A 21,045-nucleotide genomic window follows, 5' to 3' on the forward strand; every position below is an offset into this window, starting at 1 on the left:
ACGGTTTGGTATCGGGTAGATATATTTTATTATTCTGCTGTTGTATATGTACATAGGTGGATGTACTTTGTGGATATTATGGTAGTTCTTATTATTATTATTATTATGTCTGTTGGGTTTAGTTGTAGATTTGGGATCTGGTTGGGATCTGGTTCGGGGGATGGGGTGTCCCCTGCCGGTCACGTTCCTGTGGTATAGGTATACTTCGGTATATCTTAGGAGAGAGGGGAGTGACAGTTTGGTATCGAAGCTGTAGGTTTAGAAACTTACAGTGGTTAGGTTACCTAGGTTATTTTGTTGGCTACACATCATGCGTTTCCCGGCTGACCTGGTGAGTCTTTATTTTTGGTGTTTCCTGCTTTAGATTTATGTATACGTGTGTTATAATTTCCAGATATGGTTGACACACGTAGTACTCGGGTGCGAGGACATGGACGGGGTGGAGGAGAACATGAGGCGGATGAGCCTCAGAGGGTAGATGAGGTGGGTATGCCTGAGGTGGCTCCATTAGAGCGGGGGCGAGGACGGAGAAGTAGGGGTGCGAGACGTGGTAGGGGCGGAAGACGTGGGAGAGGTGGCGGCAGGCGGCGAGTGTATATAGACCCAGTAGATGATATTAGGGAGGATCAGGAGGGATATTTAGCACCACAGGGGGTAGAGGCTGTCGTTACTACTTTACGACAGGAGGTTCGGGATGTTACTGAGTTGGTACGAGCTTTTGGGCAGACTGTTACAAGACTTGTGACACAAATGACTGCTCCAGTCCCAGCTGCATTACAGGCTCCTGTTGAGGTTCCAGAGCAGGTTCTGACTTTGGGTGAGTTACAGGAGGGTGCAGGACAGATTGTGGAGGCACAAGTAGCTCCTTTGGCGATTGATACGTCGATCAAAGAGCTAGCCGAGTTACGGAAGACGAATCCTCCGGTATATAGGGGAGTGATAGATCCAGTGGCTGCAGAGGAGTGGGTTCGCTAGTTACGCAGGAAGATGACTTCCTTACGGATTCCTGAGGAGAGGAGGGCTTTATTAGCTGCTGAGTTTCTGGAGGGGGAGGCTTTTACATGGTGGGAGGTGATGACAGTTAGTCGGGGCAGAGAGGGCATGCCCTGGGCAGAGTTTGAGACTGCTTTTCTGGCATAGTATGTACCACAGACAGTGCGTGTTGCTAAAGCTGAAGAGTTTCTTGAGTTGATTCAGTCTCCGGACATGACAGTGACACAGTATCAGGTTCGTTTTGAGGAGTTAGGGCGATATGGGGAGGAGTATATTTGCACAGAGGAAAAGAAGATACTGAGATTTAGGAGAGGGTTGTCACCAAAGATTTCACCTCATTTGGCGGCCCAGACTATCACCACCTATCGCGAGTGTATTGATAAAGCACTCGGAGTGGAGAGGACTCTAGTGGAGATTAAGGATTACTGGGAGATTCACAAGAGGAAGCTTGAGAGTTCTGCATCTGCTTCTGGCGAGAGCAGTCAGCACAGACAAAGGATTGAGACTCGGGGGCAGCAGCAGAGTCGGGGGCAACAGTAGAGCCAGGGGCAGGGTTATCAGAGTCGGGGACAGGGTTATTTGGGACCTAGGCAGGGACAGCAGGGTCCTAGACAGGTTCAGCAGTGGCAGAGACCAGTTCAGTAGGGGCAGAGACAGGGTCAGCAGAGGCAGAGATTGGATCAGCAGGGTCAGGTTACGAGACGGTATCACCAGTCCCAGCATTGTTATGCTTGTGGTCAGGTGGGCCATATGAGTTGGGATTGTCCTAGAGTAAACAATCTGTTTTGTTTCCAGTGTGGATTGCCAGGACATATCAGGAGAGATTTTCCACAGGGTGGAGGATTTGCACCGCCAGTATCTGGAGGTCAGAGAGCTCCAGCTCCAGCACCAGTTCTGATACAGAGGGGTCCTGCAGGACGGGGTAGGCCACTAGTTCAGCAGCAGCAGCAGGTTCAGAGAGGTGGAGTGTATGCACTTAGGCCTGACGTGGTTCCAGCAGAGCGAGATCACTTGGGAGGTAGGTTTCTCTTATTCAGTTCTTGGGCACGTGTTTTGTTTGACACTGGTGCTACGCATTCATTTATTTCTGCATCATTTGCTGAGACATTGGGTTTGGAGATTACGGGAGTGGTGAGGAGATTTATAGTTGATTCACCAATAGGACCAGGTACCGTGATTAGTGGTATCTGTAGGGACTGTGTATTTAGCTTCTCAGACCATGAGTTTAGAGCGGATCTGTTTGTGATGTCATTTACTGATTTTGATGTTATTCTTGGATTGGATTGGTTGACTGAGTATGAGGCGATTATAGAGTGTGCTGAGAGGAGGATTACACTGACCACACCTACGGGGAGGGTTAGATTTCGTGGGACGAGATTGCTTCCGTGTCCACATTTTCTAGATAATCCTCAGTACACCGATTGTGTTATAGCGGGTTTGATTACTTCAGCGTCTAAGGAGGATTCTTCGAACCCTATACCGGTTGTGGAGCATTATATGGATGTTTTTCCCGATGATTTACCGGGGTTGCCACCGCAGAGGGAGATTGAGTTTGTGATTGAGTTGTACCCGGGTACAAATCCGATTTCTATACCACCGTATAGGATGGCACCAGCAGAGCTGAAGGAGTTGAACACTCAGTTGACAGATTTACAGAAGTTGGGATTTATCAGACCGAGCACTTCACCTTGGGGAGCACCTGTTTTGTTTGTGAAAAAGAAGGATGGTACGATGCGTATGTGTGTGGACTACCGGCAGCTAAACAGGGTGACTGTAAAGAACAAATATCCATTGCCGAGGATTAATGATTTGTTTGATCAGTTGAGAGGTAGTCATTATTACTCCAAGATTGATCTCAGATCGGGGTACCATCAGTTGAGGATCAGATAGGAGGATATTTCAAAGACAGCATTTCACACACGGTTTGGTCATTATGAGTACTTGGTTATGCCATTTGGGTTAACCAATGCACCTGCAGCGTTTATGGATTTGATGCACAGGGTGTTTAGACCGTATCTGGATCAGTTTGTGATTGTGTTCATTGATGATATATTGGTTTATTCAGCCACTGAGGAGGATCACATTAGACACTTGGAGATTGTGTTGCGGACGCTCAGAGAGCATAGATTGTATGCCAAGCTGAGTAAATGTGAATTTTGGGTGACTCAGGTGAGATTTTTAGGGCATGTGATTTCTCAGGAGGGTATAGCGGTGGATCTAGCAAAAGTAGAGGCAGTGGTGGCATGGAGGAGACCGAAGAATGTAGGAGAGATTCGCAGTTTCCTGGGATTAGCAGGTTACTATCGGCGTTTTATTGAGGAGTTCTCGCGGATTGCAGCACCGATGACACAGTTGACTCGGAAGGATACTCCATTTGTGTGGACAGATGTGTGTAAGCAGGCTTTCCAGGAGTTGAAGACTCGACTCACTTCACCTCCAGTGTTGGTGATACCCGATAGGGGTATTGGTTATCAGGTATATTGTGATGCTTCGGGAGTTGGTTTGGGTTGTGTGTTGATGCAGCAGGAGGGAGTGGTTGAGTATGCTTCACGTTTGTTGAAGCTGCACCAGAGGAATTATCCTGTGCATGATTTGGAGTTGGCTGCAGTAGTGTTCGCACTTAAGCAGTGGAGATATTATCTTTATGGAGAGAGGTTTGAGGTATTCTCGGAGCACAGGAGTCTTCGGTACTTGTTTACTCAGAGAGATTTAAACCAAAGACAGCGTAGATGGATAGAGTATCTTGAGGACTTTGATTTTACCTTACAGTATCATCCAGGCAAGGCCAATGTGGTGGCTGACGCCTTGAGTAGGAGATTGATTGCAGCTCTGTTGGCTATTCAGGAGTTTGGGTTGGTGGATACACTTAGTCAGTATCGACTAGATATGGAGGAGCGTAGAGATGTACTGAGTTTACGGAGTGTGATTGCTCGTCCGACCCTGGTACAGAGGGTGTTGGATGCACAGTTGGGGGATGCATTATTTGATGACATTGAGGATATGGAGGGATGGGTTAGAGGCACTGATGGTGGAGTCAGATTCAGGGGCAGATTAGTGGTTCCAGAGGACACTGAGTTACGCGAGGAGATACTTCAGGAGGCACATTACTCACGATTTGTGATGCATCCTGGTACTACTAAGATGTATCGAGATTTACGGAGGCAGTATTGGTGGAGTGGCATGAAGAGAGATGTGGCACAGACTGTGACTCGATGTCTTACCTGTCAGCAGGTAAAGGCAGAGCATCGACGACCTGCTGGATTATTGCAACCGCTTCCATTACCTGAATGGAAGTGAGAGCATATCACTATGTATTTTGTGATGGGTTTACCTATGACTCCGCGGAGACATGATGCGGTTTGGGTTGTTGTGGATCGGTTGACAAAGACAGCTCATTTTATGCCTATTTGTCAGACAGATTCGATTGAGTCATTGACGAGATTATATGTACGAGAGATAGTCCGATTGCATGGGGTACCGTTGAGTATTGTATCTGATCGAGATCCCAGATTTACTTCACGGTTTTGGGGCAGTTTTCAGGATACTCTGGGGACGAAACTGAACTTCGGTACAGCTTTTCATCCTCAGACTGATGGGCAGAGTGAGCGGACTATTCAGATTCTGGAGGATATGCTTCGGGCTTGTGCGATAGACTTTCGAGGAGATTGGGAGACTCATATTTCTTTAGTGGAGTTTGTGTACAACAATAGCTATCAGAGTAGTATTCAGATGGCATCGTTTGAGGCATTATATGGGAGACCTTGTAGATCACCGTTGTGTTGGTCAGAGGTTGGAGATAGACCATTATTGGGTCCAGAGATGGTGCAGCAGACTACTGAGGTGGTGACAATGATTAGACAGCGGCTTCTGACAGCTCAGTCACGTCAGAAGAGTTACGCGGATAGGAGACGTAGACCTCTAGAGTTTCAGGTGGGGGATCATGTTTTCCTGAAACTGTCACGCCCCTCTCTCCTAAGATATACCGAAGTATACCTATACCACAGGAACGTGACCGGCAGGGGACACCCCATCCCCCGAACCAGATCCCAAATCTACAACTAAACCCAATAGACATAATAATAATAATAAGAAGAACTACCATAATATCCACAAAGTACATCCACCTATGTACATATACAACAGCAGAATAATAAAATATATCTACCCGGTACCAAACCGTATAGTATATACAAATACAATACAAAAAGTTCCCACACCCACTAAAGAGTCAGCCCAAGGCTACACACCAGCTCACGCATCCCGCTGCTGACCGCCATCACCTACATCCAACTCACCTGAAAGGGGATAAAGAAGAGGGGTGAGCCACAAAGCTCAGTAGGGCGTAGAGAGGAAGCGCCAATATCCATAAATAATAATAATAAATCCAAAAATAGAATGCATAGTATGCAAAACAACACTGGAACCACCCACACTGGTCTCCAGAAATCCATACACCAATCCAATCAAGTGACATGGTAGCCGATAAGGCTATCCAACACTGTAACCACCACATCAATCTCCAATAATCCATCACACCCCTGGACCCACCCTAATCCCCGTAGGGTGTCTCCCAGTCCAGGTCCACACCGAAACTGGATGTGGATCGGGTATCCCGATAGCATAGCCTACACCAGAGGGCGTCCCCTGTGATGCACCCCATCTCAGACGGTCCACCGGTATATATATCCGGTCCGTATATGTACATATATCATCCATCAGAAATCCATATCTGATCATTTGGGCTCCTATATGGGCCCTTAATCCACATCCACATCCATATCCACATCCACATCCAACACCTCCAATCACTTCACTCTCAGAAAACATAGCAACAATGATATATATAACAGGGAATATAAATCAACATGCAAACAGGTCGTATTTCCTCCCCCGGAAATCGACAAAACCATAATATCACCAGAGTCCGTAAACCGAAACTCTAAAGTCACATGCAAGAGTAAGGAAACCCCTACCTAGAAATCAGAGTGTTAAAACCAAGCACGCGTCCTTGACAAACCCCTAACTCCAAAAGTTAACCCGCTCCGAATCTCAATCGTGACCACCGTCTACACCGAAAAACACGATATATGAAAATACTGTAAAAATACTGTTGGTCAACTATGGTCAACGTCCAAATAGTAATGGTCAAAGTCCACGTCCAAATAGTAATGGTCAAAGTCAACAGCCAAATAGTACAGAACCGGGTCAAATAGTACCCAACCGGGTCAAACCGGGTTAAATAGTACCCAGCCGAGTCAACTCGGCTTGACTCGGTCAACTCGCCGGAAACCCATTTAACCCCATCGCCGGCGATTCGACCACCCAAACCTGTCAAATCTTATATCAAATTAAAGAACTCGATGAGATTAACTCATAGGTACCTGAAACAAGCCAAACCGTAGCCGGAATCGGTCGGATCGACCAAAAGAAATCCGAGAAAATCGGAACTTCAAACTCCGATATCTCCCTAACCACAACTCCGATCGACGTGATTCAAGTTGGGTTATACTCTTCTCGTCAATACACTTCTTTTGATACCGATGGTGTCGCTCACCATCGTCAGACTCGGAAAATGAATAGTAAAAAGCAAATACACGCGAGAGAAAAAGAAGAACAGGAAAAAACTGCGTAAGTAGTTTTTTTCATTTTAATTTTTCTTTTATAATATCTTTGACTTACCAAAACACCCATCTGTCAAAAACACCCCTAACTAAATTGTTATAATTAACTTCAAAAATTCATAACAAATCAAATCTAAAACCAAGCACGGGTCCTTGACCCGGCGACGGTTTGGCTTGTTTCAGGTACCTATGAGTTAATCTCATCGAGTTCTTTAATTTGATATAAGATTTGACAGGTTTGGGTGGTCGGATCGCCAGCGATGGGGTTAAATGGGTTTCCGGCAAGTTGACCGAGTCCGGCCGAGTTGACCCGGTTGGGTACTATTTGACCCGGTTATGTACTATTAGGCTGTTGACTTTGACCGTGACTATTTGGATGTTGTCTTTGACCGTGACCATAGTTGACCGACCGTATTTTTACAGTATTTTCATATATCGTGTTTTTCGGTGTAGACGGTGGTCACGATTGAGATTCGGAGCGTGTTAACTTTTGGAGTTAGGGGTTTGTCAAGGACGCGTGCTTGGTTTTAGCACTCTGATTTCCAGGTAGGGGTTTCCTTACTATTGCATGTGACTTTAGAGTTCCGGTTTACGGACTCTGGTGATATTATGGTTTTGTCGGTTTCCGGGGGTGGAAATACCACCTGTTTGCATGTTGATTTATATTCCCTGTTATATATATCACTGTTGGTATGTTTTCTGAGAGTGAGGTGATTGGAGGTGTTGAATGTGGATGTGGCTCTGGATGTGGATATGGATGTGGATGTGGATGTGGATTGTGGGCCCATATAGGAGCCCAAATGATCAGATATGGATTTCTGATGGATGATATATGTACATATACAGACCGGATATATATACCGGTGGACCGTCTGAGATGGGGTGCATCACAGGGGACGCCCTCTGGTGTAGGCTATGCTATCGGGATACCCGATCCTCATCCAGTTTCGATGTGGACCTGGACTGGGAGACACCCTACGGGGATTAGGGTGGGTCCAGGGGTGTGATGGATTATTGGAGATTGATGTGGTGGTTACAGTGTTGGATAGCCTTATCGGCTACCATTTCACTTGATTGGATTGGTGTATGGATTTCTGGAGACCAGTGTGGGTGGTTCCAGTGTTGTTTAGCCTTATCGGCTATTGTGCTATTTTGTTGACTTACTGATGGATGTATATTTTCTGTATTGCATACTATGCATTCTATTTTTGGATTTATTATTATTATTTATGGATATTGGCGTTTCCTCTCTACGCCCTACTGAGCTTTGTGGCTCACCCCTCTTCTTTATCCCCTTTCAGGTGAGTTGGATGTAGGTGATGGCGGTCAGCAGCGGGATGCGTGAGCTGGTGTGTAGCCTTGGGCTGACTCTTTAGTGGGTGTGGGAACTTTTTGTATTGTATTTGTATATACTATACGGTTTGGTATCGGGTAGATATATTTTATTATTCTGCTGTTGTATATGTACATAGGTGGATGTACTTTGTGGATATTATGGTAGTTCTTATTATTATTATTATTATTATGTCTGTTGGGTTTAGTTGTAGATTTGGGATCTGGTTGGGATCTGGTTCGGGGGATGGGGTGTCCCCTGCCGGTCACGTTCCTGTGGTATAGGTATACTTCGGTATATCTTAGGAGAGAGGGGCGTGACATTTGGCATTGATTAGGTCGTGTGCCCAAGTGTTTCCCGAGGCGATGAAACTGCTCTGTACATAGCACATCAACAGAGCTGTAATAGCCAACTGCAAAAAATCATTTCAAGATAAGTAATCCTGGGATGCATACTACTCCATGTGGCAGACATTACTGGAATTAGAAATCGAAAATGCATATTTGTATAATTTATCTGCTCTTGAGGTAAATTTACAAAGCTACTCCAAGGTCGTGAATTATATTAAAGATGTATGGTTGACGCCATATAAGAAGATGTTCATATCTGCCAAGAGAGATATGTATATGCATTTTGGAAATGTGACAACTAACAGAGCTAAGAGTCAGCATTCTAAGTTGAAACGATACTTGGGCATATCACAATCGGACTTGGAGTCAACAGTGTCATCTATTCATCAGCTCCTCCAAGGTCAGTTCACATCAATAGAAGCTAGTTTGAAAAAAAAGCAAAAATATTGTCCAACATCAATTCAAAATAGAGCAATTCCGAGAATTACGGGGTTTTGTTTCAATTGACGCATTGAATCTGATTTGGTTGGAATTTGAGCGGTCTATAGTTGTCGGAGAAGACGTCTACTCTTGCAGATGTAACTTCGTATGAGTAATGGACTGCCATGTGCGCACGAGCTTGCACTATATACAAATGAAGGTCATCCTATACCACTTGCTTGGATTGATAAATTTTGGAAGAAGCTTGACTTATTATCATGTGTTTCTCCTGAAGATGATGATCTCGATTGTAGTGTCAAGCTACAAATATTCACATAACAATTTAAGCATCAGTCAAGGCCTGGTAAAGTCAGTCTACTAAGGAAGTTAATGGAGCTAATTAATCCATCAATAACTACACTTCTTCATTCTGTTGTCAAGACTGACATTCGTGGACGCCTCTCTTCAAAAAAGAAAGTAGATAGATCTACTCATGGCAATCCATTTGTATTCAAGTTCGTTTAGCATGATTTGAACCATTATGAGGAACCAAGTAGACACAGTTGTTCATCAGTACGCTCCTCCTTAAAGAGGAAAATAGACAGATCTATTTGTGGTAAAACGTCTGAGTTTAGTCAACACAATTTTCTTCATTCTTAGGAACCAGGTAGACATAGTTGTTCATCTCTCTACAATACTCCACCACTCCTTACACAAAGGATTTCAAGATCGAGTTCAGTTAACCATTAGCATGAATATCTTAGTCAGTTCCCACCTACATTGCATCCTTAAATTATGTTCGTAAAAGATGTAAGAGCTGATGGAAATTGTGGCTTTCGGGCTATTAGTGGGTTGCTTGGTTTTGGTGAGGATGCATGGATGTACGTCCGTCAAAACTTGATTGACAAGTTGAGAACATTTTGGGCAAAGTATGTTGATCGATTTGGTGGTTATGATCGAGCATGCTCCATTGACAAACTCACTGAACTTCTGGGAATCAAATAAACCAGCACCACTTCAACACTGGATGACGATGCCTGACGTAGGTCACTTAATTGCTTCAAGTTACAATGTCATATGGGTTAATAGCACATTTGGTCACTGAAATATTTTTAATGTTCCAATTTGCACATCGAAAGATTTTTTGTGTCAATTTGATACACCAAAGATTTAAATTGTGCCAAATTACACAATCGGGCAGATTTGCTTAGTTTTGGGCAGTCAACGTGCCTATATGACACATTGACCGTTAAGTGTTGTTGACATGACAAATGGTGTTAACGTCGTTAGACCACAATATTTACACGCCCAATATCAAGTAACCCTAAGACACCCAAACCCAATATTTCACATTCACACTCTCGATCAACACTCTCTCTCTTGTTAACCCTAGATGCAGTCAACGTTGACTGCCCAAAATTGGGCAAATCTGTGCGATTGTGTAATTTGGCACAATTTGAATATTTGATGTATCGAATTGACACAAAAAATATTTCAGTGTGTAAATTGAACATGAGAAATCTTTCAGTGACCAAAAGTCTTATTACCCCAATGTCATATTACATCTTCTTAGTTATGAACAATGCTTGACATTTTTGCCGTTGCGATCAGTGCCTCCACCGTCGCATGAACATGTTACTATCACTATCGGGTCCGTTAATAATAATCACTTTGTCCAGGTTTCCTTGATAGAGGGTTACCCAATGCCTCCCATTTAGGTACAGGTACATGTACGATCGCGCAGCCGCATGGGTTACGCCGTATATAGAACAACTTGCATCATACATTTAGTGTATTCGTTCTATATTTCCTTCTAAAACCATTGTGTTATAATTTATATAATTTATAAGAGTGGTGAGAGATTACGTTGAATATCTAAGCTTGATAAAAAACCAGACAATTGAATTTCGTAACTTGTCATTTTTTGCCTGAAAAACTTACACAGTATGAATCTCTCTTCACATCAAGTCATCATTATTTTATTGAAATTATTATAAAAAAATAAAATGACAAAAATAAAAACAAAATGACAAAAAAAAGACAATTTGAAAAAGACACTATCGTGTCAATGCAAAAGGCAATGTTAGAGACAAGATGTGTACACATTAATTACTTGGACACATCATGTTTCTGACAAGGTGTGCAACAAGTAAAAATGTGGGTGCATAAATGAGCGTCGTTTGATGGGGTATGAGTGTATTTTTGATGGAACATGGATAAAAATGCGTACTAAACAATATAATTTTGTTGGAAACAAAATGGGGAATGAAACATGACCTTCATGTTGACTCCAACAATGGACCCCACTTATATCACACTCATAACTACACAAAAATCAAAAATCAATACTGGGTACACCAAAAATAAGCTAATAAATTTATATTATTATATCAATATATTTTGTTGCCCTAACCATATCAACAAAACACATCCATCAATATATTTTGTTGGCTCTAATAAAATTACATCATTGTATTTACTCTGATACTATTATCTCAAATGGCCTTATTCAATTTCCACCCACCAAGGGCCGCTGGCATCGAAATTTAATAATCCAGCGGCCACAATTTGTTCATCCCTATCATTACTATGTCACCACCACTTTTAAACAGATTGATTTGACAGGAAAAAAATTATAATTATAATTATAGTTCCTGCACGATTGATTAATCAACAGGGTCCTAGAAATATAGGGAAAATCTTGCTTAACTAACGTGCCATTTTTTAATGGGCCCATAAAAATCACATTTCTGGTTCCGTCCACATCGTAGCTCTACCCCGTAGCATACCGAATAACGTGAATCCCTATAAACCAAACATTCACTGCCAGCCAGCCTACCACTGTCAGTTGCCATCTCACACTTTACCAATATTTTGTTACGACGCCGTTTCAGCACGACACAGAAAATCTGAAAATAAAAAATAAAAAAATCGCAAATTTATATATTTTATTGGCCGTTTCATACCAGCAATATTTGGTCAGTCCATGCTCGCCATCAATCCCTCCATTAAAACGAAGCATTTCGACAGACAGTCTCCAGTCTCCTTCTCGATCTATTCAACCCTGGTAAGCCTGGTCTTCTCCAGATCTATGCATACATCTATGTTTTCTTTTTTATATGTATGTGCGCATATTCTTGTGTATGTATGTGTGTGTGAGTTAATTTGTGCGTTTTGTGGATTTTTGACAGGTCTGAGAGATCGGAGAGGGAAGGTGGAGGTAGATAGATGGCGAATAGGGTAGATCACGAATACGATTATCTTTTCAAGATCGTTTTGATCGGGGACTCTGGGGTCGGAAAATCTAATATCTTGTCCAGATTCACCAGGAATGAGTTCTGTTTGGAGTCTAAATCCACTATCGGAGTCGAGTTCGCAACTAGAACTCTTCAGGTGAGCATTTTGATCGATTGTTTTCAGGTTTCATGCGTTTTAGCGTCTCTTTTAGCGGTAGATCTGTTTGGTGAAGTTTGCTTTTTGCTTGTTGTGGGTCAACGAAGCGTTTGATTTTGAATTTTTTTTTGTTTGCTTAGGATGTCTATTTGTCGCTAGCCATTTTGCTATTTATTATGGTTCCGTGGTCATCATTTTAAGAAATATTTGCTGATTTAGCAACTCCAAGATGGTCCATATTCAATTTTATTCACTTTTGATATGATCATTTGGTGACGGAAAATTGCTTGTGTTGAGGTTGATTAAATTTTTCTTAGTGGTTAAAAACCCCCTAATCATTGGGTTCTTCTCATCCTATTATAAGCATTGAAAGCTACTCAGCCGTATGGAGTTCTTTGATAATTCTTTCATGTGAAATAAGAGATTATTGTGAGCTTTCTGGTTTCTCTTTCTAGATTGCAAATATGAGTTGTCTTAAGTATCTAAATGAATTGCTTGAAGTGTGCCCGTCTGTAATTTTTCTCTCATTATTTTACTGATGGGATTTTTAGTTTTTTCCTTATCTGGAACAGTCATTCTGTATTGAAGCATTTCTTGTTGCTTTGGATATAGTCAATTGTTGGGAAAATCGTATACAATGGGCTAATGAGCAGATGACTGATTTAACATTTTGGATCAATATGAGGGGTGATTGTAGACGATTGTAGATGTGGCTGCAAATACTTTGCACAGCTACAAGGGTTATAAGAGTGTTAGATCGTTGCTTGTATATATATTTATAAAATTTCTGAAAGAAACTGATATATCTGATGAGTGGTATGCTTAAAATTTGTTGCTAGGAATCTACAGGGTTTGAATTTTATTCTGCTTGTGTGTAGCATTAAAGATTCTTGTATGCTCGTGTTTGTCTTCATGACAAATACTGGAAGAATATTTCAGAAGTATGGGAGTCGTATATTTGTTTTTTGTTGCATGGTAATCTACAGGGCTTGAAAGTCATTCCGCTTCTGCCTTCCTTCCGGTATTTAATGCAGTGTTGTCAAAAGCGTGCGCACTGCATGCTTAAAGCGAGAAGCGAGGCTGAGCGCAGGGCTTGTGCCTCGCTCCGACTCGCTTCGCCTAAATTACATAAGCAAGGAGAAGCGCGCTCTTCTGTCAAACCGCAAGGCGCAAAGAAGCGTGCGCCTCTCTCGCTTTGGTTTAAAAGGGCTTTTTGGGCATGATGTAGGCTAGATTGTTAGGAAAGCTCGAACCCACCTTGGCAGCCCTAGCCCCAAGTCATTCACGCCGTGGTTTCTTGAACTACCTCTCACGACTTTGTATGACACGCTTCATCTTCGATCCCTTCTCTCTCTTCCGAATCCATTGGAGAGTGTGCGACTCGGCGGATCGATTGCAAGTCGACTCTATGCGACTCAAGCTTCTGTCGATTGCTACTGCAAGAAGACTCTGTGCCTCGTGGCCTGTGCTCTTGTCGTGCCTCCTGTTTGTATGTTCGTGAAGCTTTTTTTTTTTTTTTTTTTCTTTCCCTTTTTTGTTATATATTTTTACATATCACAGATCAGTGTTATCAAAGGCTAAAGGCGCTAGACCATTCAAACGCCCGAGGGGCAAGGTGCACGCCTGAGTGAAGCTAGGCGCAATTTTTTAAAAGAAAAGATAAATATATAATAGCAGTTACTAAAGTCACTAAATTAGTAAAATCCAGAACAATTCAAAAGTCTCATAAGGTGTCTTGCAAGTTTTATCAAAAGTTTAAAACAAATAATCTTAAAGATCATCTAAGTCCTCCATCTCATTCCATTCTTCTTCTTCTTCATAGTTCTCCATCTCATCCTCTTCCAAATAATCCTCCCCTTCAACTAACACTCTACTAGTTGAAGCACTAGTTGATGATGCCATTTGCATTCTTGTTACACGCGTAGTATTTATTGGTGCTTCCTCAACCCTTGATGCTCTTGCCACATGACCCCATCTCAAATCATCATTAGGAAAAACTAGTTCATCCTCTGCATCTGAAGTTTCCATCTCTCCAGTCAACCATTCATTGCAATCATCTATATCATTTAAAGAAATTGGATCAATGACGCTCCTCATATCATGACAAGCCTTAAGAGCTTGATTGTACTTGATATACACTAGATCATGCAACCTTTTGTGCTCAAGTCTGTTTCTTTTTTTTGTGTGAATCTGTACAATAAAATGAAAATGTAATAAACATTATTTTATTGATTGTATAAGACATTAATTTACCCTAGACGCACGCCCAATTTTGTTGCGCCTGGCCTGAGGCGTGCACCTAGGCTAGGCGAGGCCCCTAGGCTGTGCCTTGCCTCGCCTGGTGTGCCTAGGCGCACGCCTGGCCGCCCGGTGACAACACTGTCACAGATTCAGTCAGAGTGTGTATATATTCAATTTCTTATCAAATATAAATATATTTGTTACATTTTTTTATATCATAGATTCACAGTGCTGTAGTGACTCATGAATGATTAATTTATATCACACTAGTGCTGTCTAACAGTGATCAAGAACATTATTTTATATTCACGGTAGTGCTGTTCATTATTATATATGAACTTGATTTGTTTTTGTGATGAGATACATATAACCTTTTATTATTACTAAATTTATTAAATATTTTATGAATATTGCGCTTCAAGTACTTAAAGCGTGCGCTTAAAGTGTGCTTTGCGCTTTGAAGCAATGCGATGCCTTTGCGCGTTGACAACAATGATTTAATGTTAGTGCCAGTGTAGCTAATGTCTATTTGTTTTGATACAGGTAGAGGGAAAGACGGTTAAGGCACAGATTTGGGACACTGCTGGTCAGGAGAGGTATCGAGCTATTACCAGTGCTTACTATAGAGGGGCAGTCGGCGCACTCCTTGTCTATGACATAACTAAGAGCCAAACCTTTGACAATGTCCAAAGGTGGCTGCGAGAATTGAGAGACCATGCAGATTCTAACATTGTCATCATGATGGCCGGAAATAAGTCTGATCTTAATCATCTCAGAGCTGTTTCGGAGGAGGATGGGCATACATTCGCTGAGAGGGAGGGCCTTTCGTTTCTCGAGACATCAGCACTGGAAGCTACCAATGTTGAGAAAGCGTTCCAAACAATACTAGCAGAGATCTACAACATCATCAGCAAAAAGGCATTAGCATCTCAAGAAGCAGCGGCCAGTACCACAATTCCTGGTCAAGGAACCACCATTAACATTGATGATTCCGGAAACACAAACAAAAGAAGTTGCTGTTCTACTTAATGTGTGGTAGAAAATATTTGAGGGACACAAAAGATATGCTAGCAGTTGTCTGTCTTGTTCTCTATATTCTTTTTCGTTTTCATTTTTTGGTGAAAGAGACCTATAGAATACTTTTTGACTTCGAGTTGTGTGATAAAGGAGCTTGTAAAAGTGGAAACAAAGTAGTTTTTGGGATGGTTTTCTTTGTTTTTCTTTCTCAACAGGTGCTTGATTTACTGAATGTTGTTTAACTAGTGTAACTTACTGATTGTTGTAATTCTGGAGTGGTTCTGAACATAATTTCTCAATGGTATTCTTCTCAAGACTTCTATTTCTCTCATTAAAAATGCTTACGGACTAAATAAGGCAAAAATATAGGGTGGAGTGATGTGAAAGTGCAGATAAAAGAACAGAGAAATCGACGGGGGATAATGCGTAAGAGATGGTTCATTGTAACAGAGCAACAATATAAACATTGGCAAGAAGTGGGGAAAAGAGTAAACTGCTTTACTCCCATAGAAATACTAGATTGATGTTGTAAAAAGTAAAAACCTGATAGACAACTATTGTTCAACTTGTACAGTGATGTGGTGAATTCTGTATGTTCTTTCACAATAATCTCTAACCTGGCACAGTATTTCATTAGAGCTAACTCCAGGGTCAGCTACTAAATGGCAAGACAACACATACTTTCCAGCTGTGATGGCCCAAACATGCAGGTCATGAATAGTTCTAACTCCCTTGATACATTTCAAACCACTTTCCAGGCTAGCAACATTGATCTCTGAAGGTGTCCTGTCCATCAGTATACGAAATATGTTTCTTAGCATGGGTACCGTTGCACTCAATGCAAGAACAGAGAAAACAAGTGTGCAGATTAGATCAACCAACAACCAATTTGGTTTAGCCCATATAACAGTGCCGGCGATCATTACCCCAACTGACTGAATCAGATCAGCTACGACATGCAGGTACACCCCTTCGAGATTTATGTTTACTAATTTTGATTCTGCTGGAGGACTTGACACCAGCCTAGCATTCTCTACTTCATCTTTTGCACATAACCCGCCTTCATGATTGTGAACATGGTTGTGATCTTTGTCCACACAAGCATGATGAGTATGGTCATGATCTTTGTCTATACAAGCATGATGAGCATGGTTGTGACCCAACCATGTAACCATGATTAAGTTAATGATAAATCCAAATGCTGCAACTGAAAACATCAGTGCCCCATTCACCTTTGAATGTTTATGAAGAATCATGTTAACCGCTTCATATATTAATCTTCCAGAGATGAGCCATATGAGCTGCACGGATATCAAGGAGCCAAAAACTTCAAGACGGCTATATCCAAAAGATTGGTCAGATGTTGCCTCCCAACCTGAAGCCCAGACTGTAAACAGAGAGATGGCGAATCCAAAAACATCAGTAAGCAAGTGCACTGCATCAGTGATCACTGCAAGGCTGTTGGCTTTTAGACCACCAACAATCTCTACCATCATAACCATTAGATAGAAGATTATGAGAACGGAAATTTTTGTTGCCGACTTAGATCGCTCTTCTGACTCGAAAAGGGTATTTTTGGGGTTGTAGAAGGCACAGGCAGAACTACAAGATGATTGTGATGGTGCCTGATGGACATCACTTGCCACAGGTACCATTAGCATTTCCATATCCTGCTGGCTAGCTGATATCAAACTAGAGACTTCCTCATGCTCCATCTGTTTGGACAATGAAATGGCTATTTCCTTTGCCTCTCCAATTTTTTCCCTTTTTTTTGTGAAAACAGAGTGATTGGTGAAACAAATAAAACATAAAGGAATGGAATAATACATCAATTAAAACACAAATACTACAGTTTGATCCAGTTCAAACAAAAGTGGGTTAGACAGTTATCAATGCTAAAACTCCAAGAGTTCACACTGCCAACTATAAAGACAAATATTGACCCTTATGACCAATTATTTATACATGTAACATGCAAAGATCAAAAGCTTGAACTTTGATTGAAACCAAAACTTTGACAGCAATTGATCATTTTAAAAGGTGAATGATCTTGAAGTTTAGAGCCAAATTAATCAAAATGATGGCGAGATTTGAGGAAACAATATTAGAGGACAATACATAACCCAAATATATTTTAAACTTAAACAAAGCAAATCCTCAAGTGGGAGCAAATTTGGTATTGAAAATCTGTCAGCTTAAACCATATTAGTTTGCAACACAACTGTACAGAATTGAGTAAACTCAGAATTCAACCAAGGATCTTCTCATTTGAATGATAAAACACTGATGATACCTACTCACCTAACCAGACAACCAAATGTGACTTCCCACAAGTTATACCCTGTCGCTACCGGTAGAGTGTCCCAGAGAATTATTTCACAGTTCCCCTCAATGTCACTAATATCTAATATAGGCAATCTTTCACTCAGGGTAACAACCACCTGTCTTAGTAACTCTTCACAGCCTAACCTTTTCAATCAATAATATCACTGCATATTCTCCAACTCCACAATCATAAGAAATTGACCTAGTTCCACTTCATAAAACTAAAACAAATATCGATCTTTAAAAGGGAACACAGATTATACAATAATATAGAGATATTCAGCAAGTATAACATCAACCAAGCAAAAAGCCGAAAACAATTATTACGTTGATTTAGCAATTGAAACTAGGCACAAAATGATTATCAAGCGACCATGATACGCCAAATTAGTTTTCACAGGTTTAGACTAGGAATGGAACAAGAAAAGAAACAGCAATAGATGCAAAATGCACTACCCAAATATGTGGATAGATCAAGATCATAATAATTGCAAACCAATAAAATGATGTGAAACATCATAAAAACGTTTAAAACACCAGAACAAAGTAAGCTAAACCAGATGAAACGTAGAATACCCAGGCATCAATTGATGTTGCGAAGGCATCATCAATATACCTGAAAACCCAGTTCGTAAAAGAGGAAGAACCTTCAAGCGGCGGGTGAGTTTTCTGACTTATTGATACATGAAATTGAACAAATGAGACGGATTATAAATGTGGAGAGGTCACATAAAGATGGGTACCTCAACAAATGGAAGGAAAGGAAGTGCTTTACGTGCTTTCCATATTCAACCGTTTCTCCTCCGAAACCTCAGAAACTGCCATTAATTCCAACGAAAAATGAAATACATGGTTATTTACCGGAGAAGATTGAGCGTCCAAGAGGGTTTGCTTTTTCGCTGACATTAAAAATATTCCCTTTATTGCTATGACTACACCTATGGGATTGCAGAAGGCGATTTGTCTGGTTATGTTCGGCGGAGAGTGGTTGTCCTTTTCCATTAATATTAATTAGTTTAAAATGATTCTTTAATACGTATTTATTTGGAGCGGTTAATACACGGCAATATTTATTAAATATAACTCCATAATTAAATACACTATAATATTAATTTAAAATGTACGTATTTTTATAAAAACAATACCCTAATTTTACTATTATATCCTTTCATATATTTTGATATAGTGTTTTTCTCCTATGAGAACCATATTTGTGAACCATGTTTGTGAACTTTATCCACAATCATTGGATCTGATCAACAGTGCAAATGAAGTCGCACTTTTAACCCACTTCTAACCAGACTCTCTCACTCACGGGTTCAGCTCCTTCGTTCCTCTTCGCGACAAATTCCAAAAACAAACCCGACCTTCGTCTTGTACAAATCGACATACCCATTTTGTCAACTACTTCCTTCGATTCACACAGTAGAGACTTCCAATAATGAAGAAAAAATGAACAAAAAGAATACACCCAAAAAAAAAGACCCAAAGTAACCAACAATTCATACAAACAAATCAACTAGTGTCGACTAACAAATCAGAACAAAAGCAGCTACTTAACAACATAATCAGCAACCAACTCAAGGGAAATCCAATAATGAAGAAAAATCCAAGAACTGATATGCACAAATTGTGCAATTTTTATTCAATCGTTAGAACTTTTATAAATTTCAGAACCCTTGCAATTAGAAGGGTACAACTTTGGATTACAAGAGAAACCCTATAACCCCAAACTTAGAGATCAAACCCCCATCCACTTTTTGTCGGCGCACCACCACCTGGGTTCACCATTGGGTCGTCGCCATCGAACCACCACCTGGGTCACCACTGGGCCGTCTCCGTCGAACACCACTGGGTCATCGCCGTCGACCACCACCTATGTGGGTCCTCACGAAGTGACATGTGTCTTGCAATTTGGAGAGGGTAACTAGGTTTTATAATCAAAAAAGAAGGAAGGAGAAGAGAACCTGATATCGGTCTAAGACTCTAAGAATCGAAGAAGAAGCTTTGTTTCTGCAGATTGACGCGATATGTGTCTGATTTGTCGCGAGGTTTGTTTCTGCTGCAGATTGATACGAAGGAGCTGAACCAATGAGTGAGAGAGTTTGGTTAGAAGTGGGTTAAAAGTGTGACTTCATCTGCACCGTTGATCAGATCCAACGGTTGTGGATAAAGTTCACAAACATTGTTCACAAATATGATTCTCTTAGGACAAACGGTTTTATTATTATTATTATTATTATTTTATTTATTTATTTATTTATTTTGCATAATATTGTAGTCTAGCTTGTGTAGGTTCTTCTGTCCCCACCTATCTATCATTGGTCAACTCAGAAATTTGTCAAAACCCGACTTTCTCTTTAATATATATGAATATGAATTCGTTGGCAACCAACGTTGTATCTGTTGCTATGGCATGTATCTGGTGATAAAGGGTCATCCTGGAAAGAGAATCTAAGTTGTATTTTATAAAATAAAATACCCTGAGAACTTCTTCCTTCTAAGAGGCAACCATGAATCCGCTTCTATTAATCGGATTTACTGATTTTATGATGAATGTAAACGCCGGTTCAATGTAAGACTTTGGAAAACCTTCACTGATTGTTTCAACTGTCTCCCTGTGGTTGCACTGATAGATGAGAAAATATTGTGCATGCAAGGAGGCCTTTCCTCTGACTTGGAAAATTTGGATCAAATTAGGAACTTATCTTGCCCAACTGATGTTCCAGATTGATAAATTGATCTCACTATTCCTCTCATTCTCTGGTTTCATGTGTCATGTTCGCGTCTCCTAGGGTGATTGACGTGAAATAGATAATGAAGATTGGGGATGATGATTTACAAAGCTCACCGTTTTGGTCTTTGACAATTGGACCTTCTTTTTTCAAGATGGGTCCATTCCTTTGAAGTGTTATGATTGTTTTGAGTTGGGCCCATCACTATGGGCTGCTCATCTCAAACTTAGTTTAATTCATTTTATTCATACATTTCAAATATACATGTAATTCAAATGTTTGTATTGATGTCCCATAAAAGTTACCGTTTGGTTGGTATTGTAACCTGTATATAGTGCACTTGTGGTTACCGTTTGTAACTACTACGATTGAATAACATCACATGTGTTCAGTTGTTAGCTCTCTCTTCTCCTTCTTCTTCTCCTTCTTCTTCTCCTTCTTCTTTATGCCATCTTCTTATCTCTTGATTCAGTAGTTTCTTACCTGCAATACAATCAAAATATCAAGTTATTTTATGGTATCGAAGCCAACATGGATCCACAAACACAAGATTTTGGTACTACTAGTGTCTCACAAGCATTAGCTCAGGCCAACAATTTCTTGAGGAACACTACAGT

The 21,045-nt window shown here is 41.0% G+C and overlaps 2 protein-coding genes and 1 long non-coding RNA gene across 3 annotated transcripts; 1 reads left to right on the top strand and 2 right to left on the bottom strand.

Annotated features, from left to right (window-relative positions):
* Window positions 1-11,623: 11,623 nt before the first annotated feature.
* Window positions 11,624-15,667, top strand: LOC119991361 (ras-related protein Rab2BV-like). The gene is made up of 3 exons (XM_038837728.1): window positions 11,624-11,784; window positions 11,909-12,110; window positions 14,895-15,667. Exons 2-3 carry the CDS (start codon window positions 11,946-11,948, stop codon window positions 15,378-15,380), a joined length of 651 nt encoding a protein of 216 aa, XP_038693656.1. The 5' UTR covers window positions 11,624-11,784; window positions 11,909-11,945; the 3' UTR covers window positions 15,381-15,667.
* Window positions 15,668-15,788: 121 nt separating this feature from the next.
* On the bottom strand, window positions 15,789-18,671 carry LOC119991360 (metal tolerance protein B-like). The gene is made up of 2 exons (XM_038837727.1): window positions 18,437-18,671; window positions 15,789-17,132 (listed from the first exon to the last, which is right to left on the bottom strand). The coding sequence occupies exon 2, from the start codon at window positions 17,081-17,083 to the stop codon at window positions 15,923-15,925; it is 1,161 nt and encodes a 386-aa protein (XP_038693655.1). The 5' UTR covers window positions 17,084-17,132; window positions 18,437-18,671; the 3' UTR covers window positions 15,789-15,922.
* A 629-nt stretch (window positions 18,672-19,300) lies between these two features.
* LOC119992249 lies at window positions 19,301-19,830 on the bottom strand. The gene is made up of 2 exons (XR_005466331.1): window positions 19,661-19,830; window positions 19,301-19,569 (listed from the first exon to the last, which is right to left on the bottom strand). It is a non-coding gene; the product is annotated as an uncharacterized LOC119992249 (long non-coding RNA).
* Window positions 19,831-21,045: the final 1,215 nt, after the last annotated feature.

Source organism: Tripterygium wilfordii, chromosome 22 (assembly GCF_013401445.1).
Source record: "Tripterygium wilfordii isolate XIE 37 chromosome 22, ASM1340144v1, whole genome shotgun sequence".
Classification (NCBI taxonomy): Eukaryota; Viridiplantae; Streptophyta; class Magnoliopsida; order Celastrales; family Celastraceae; genus Tripterygium; species Tripterygium wilfordii.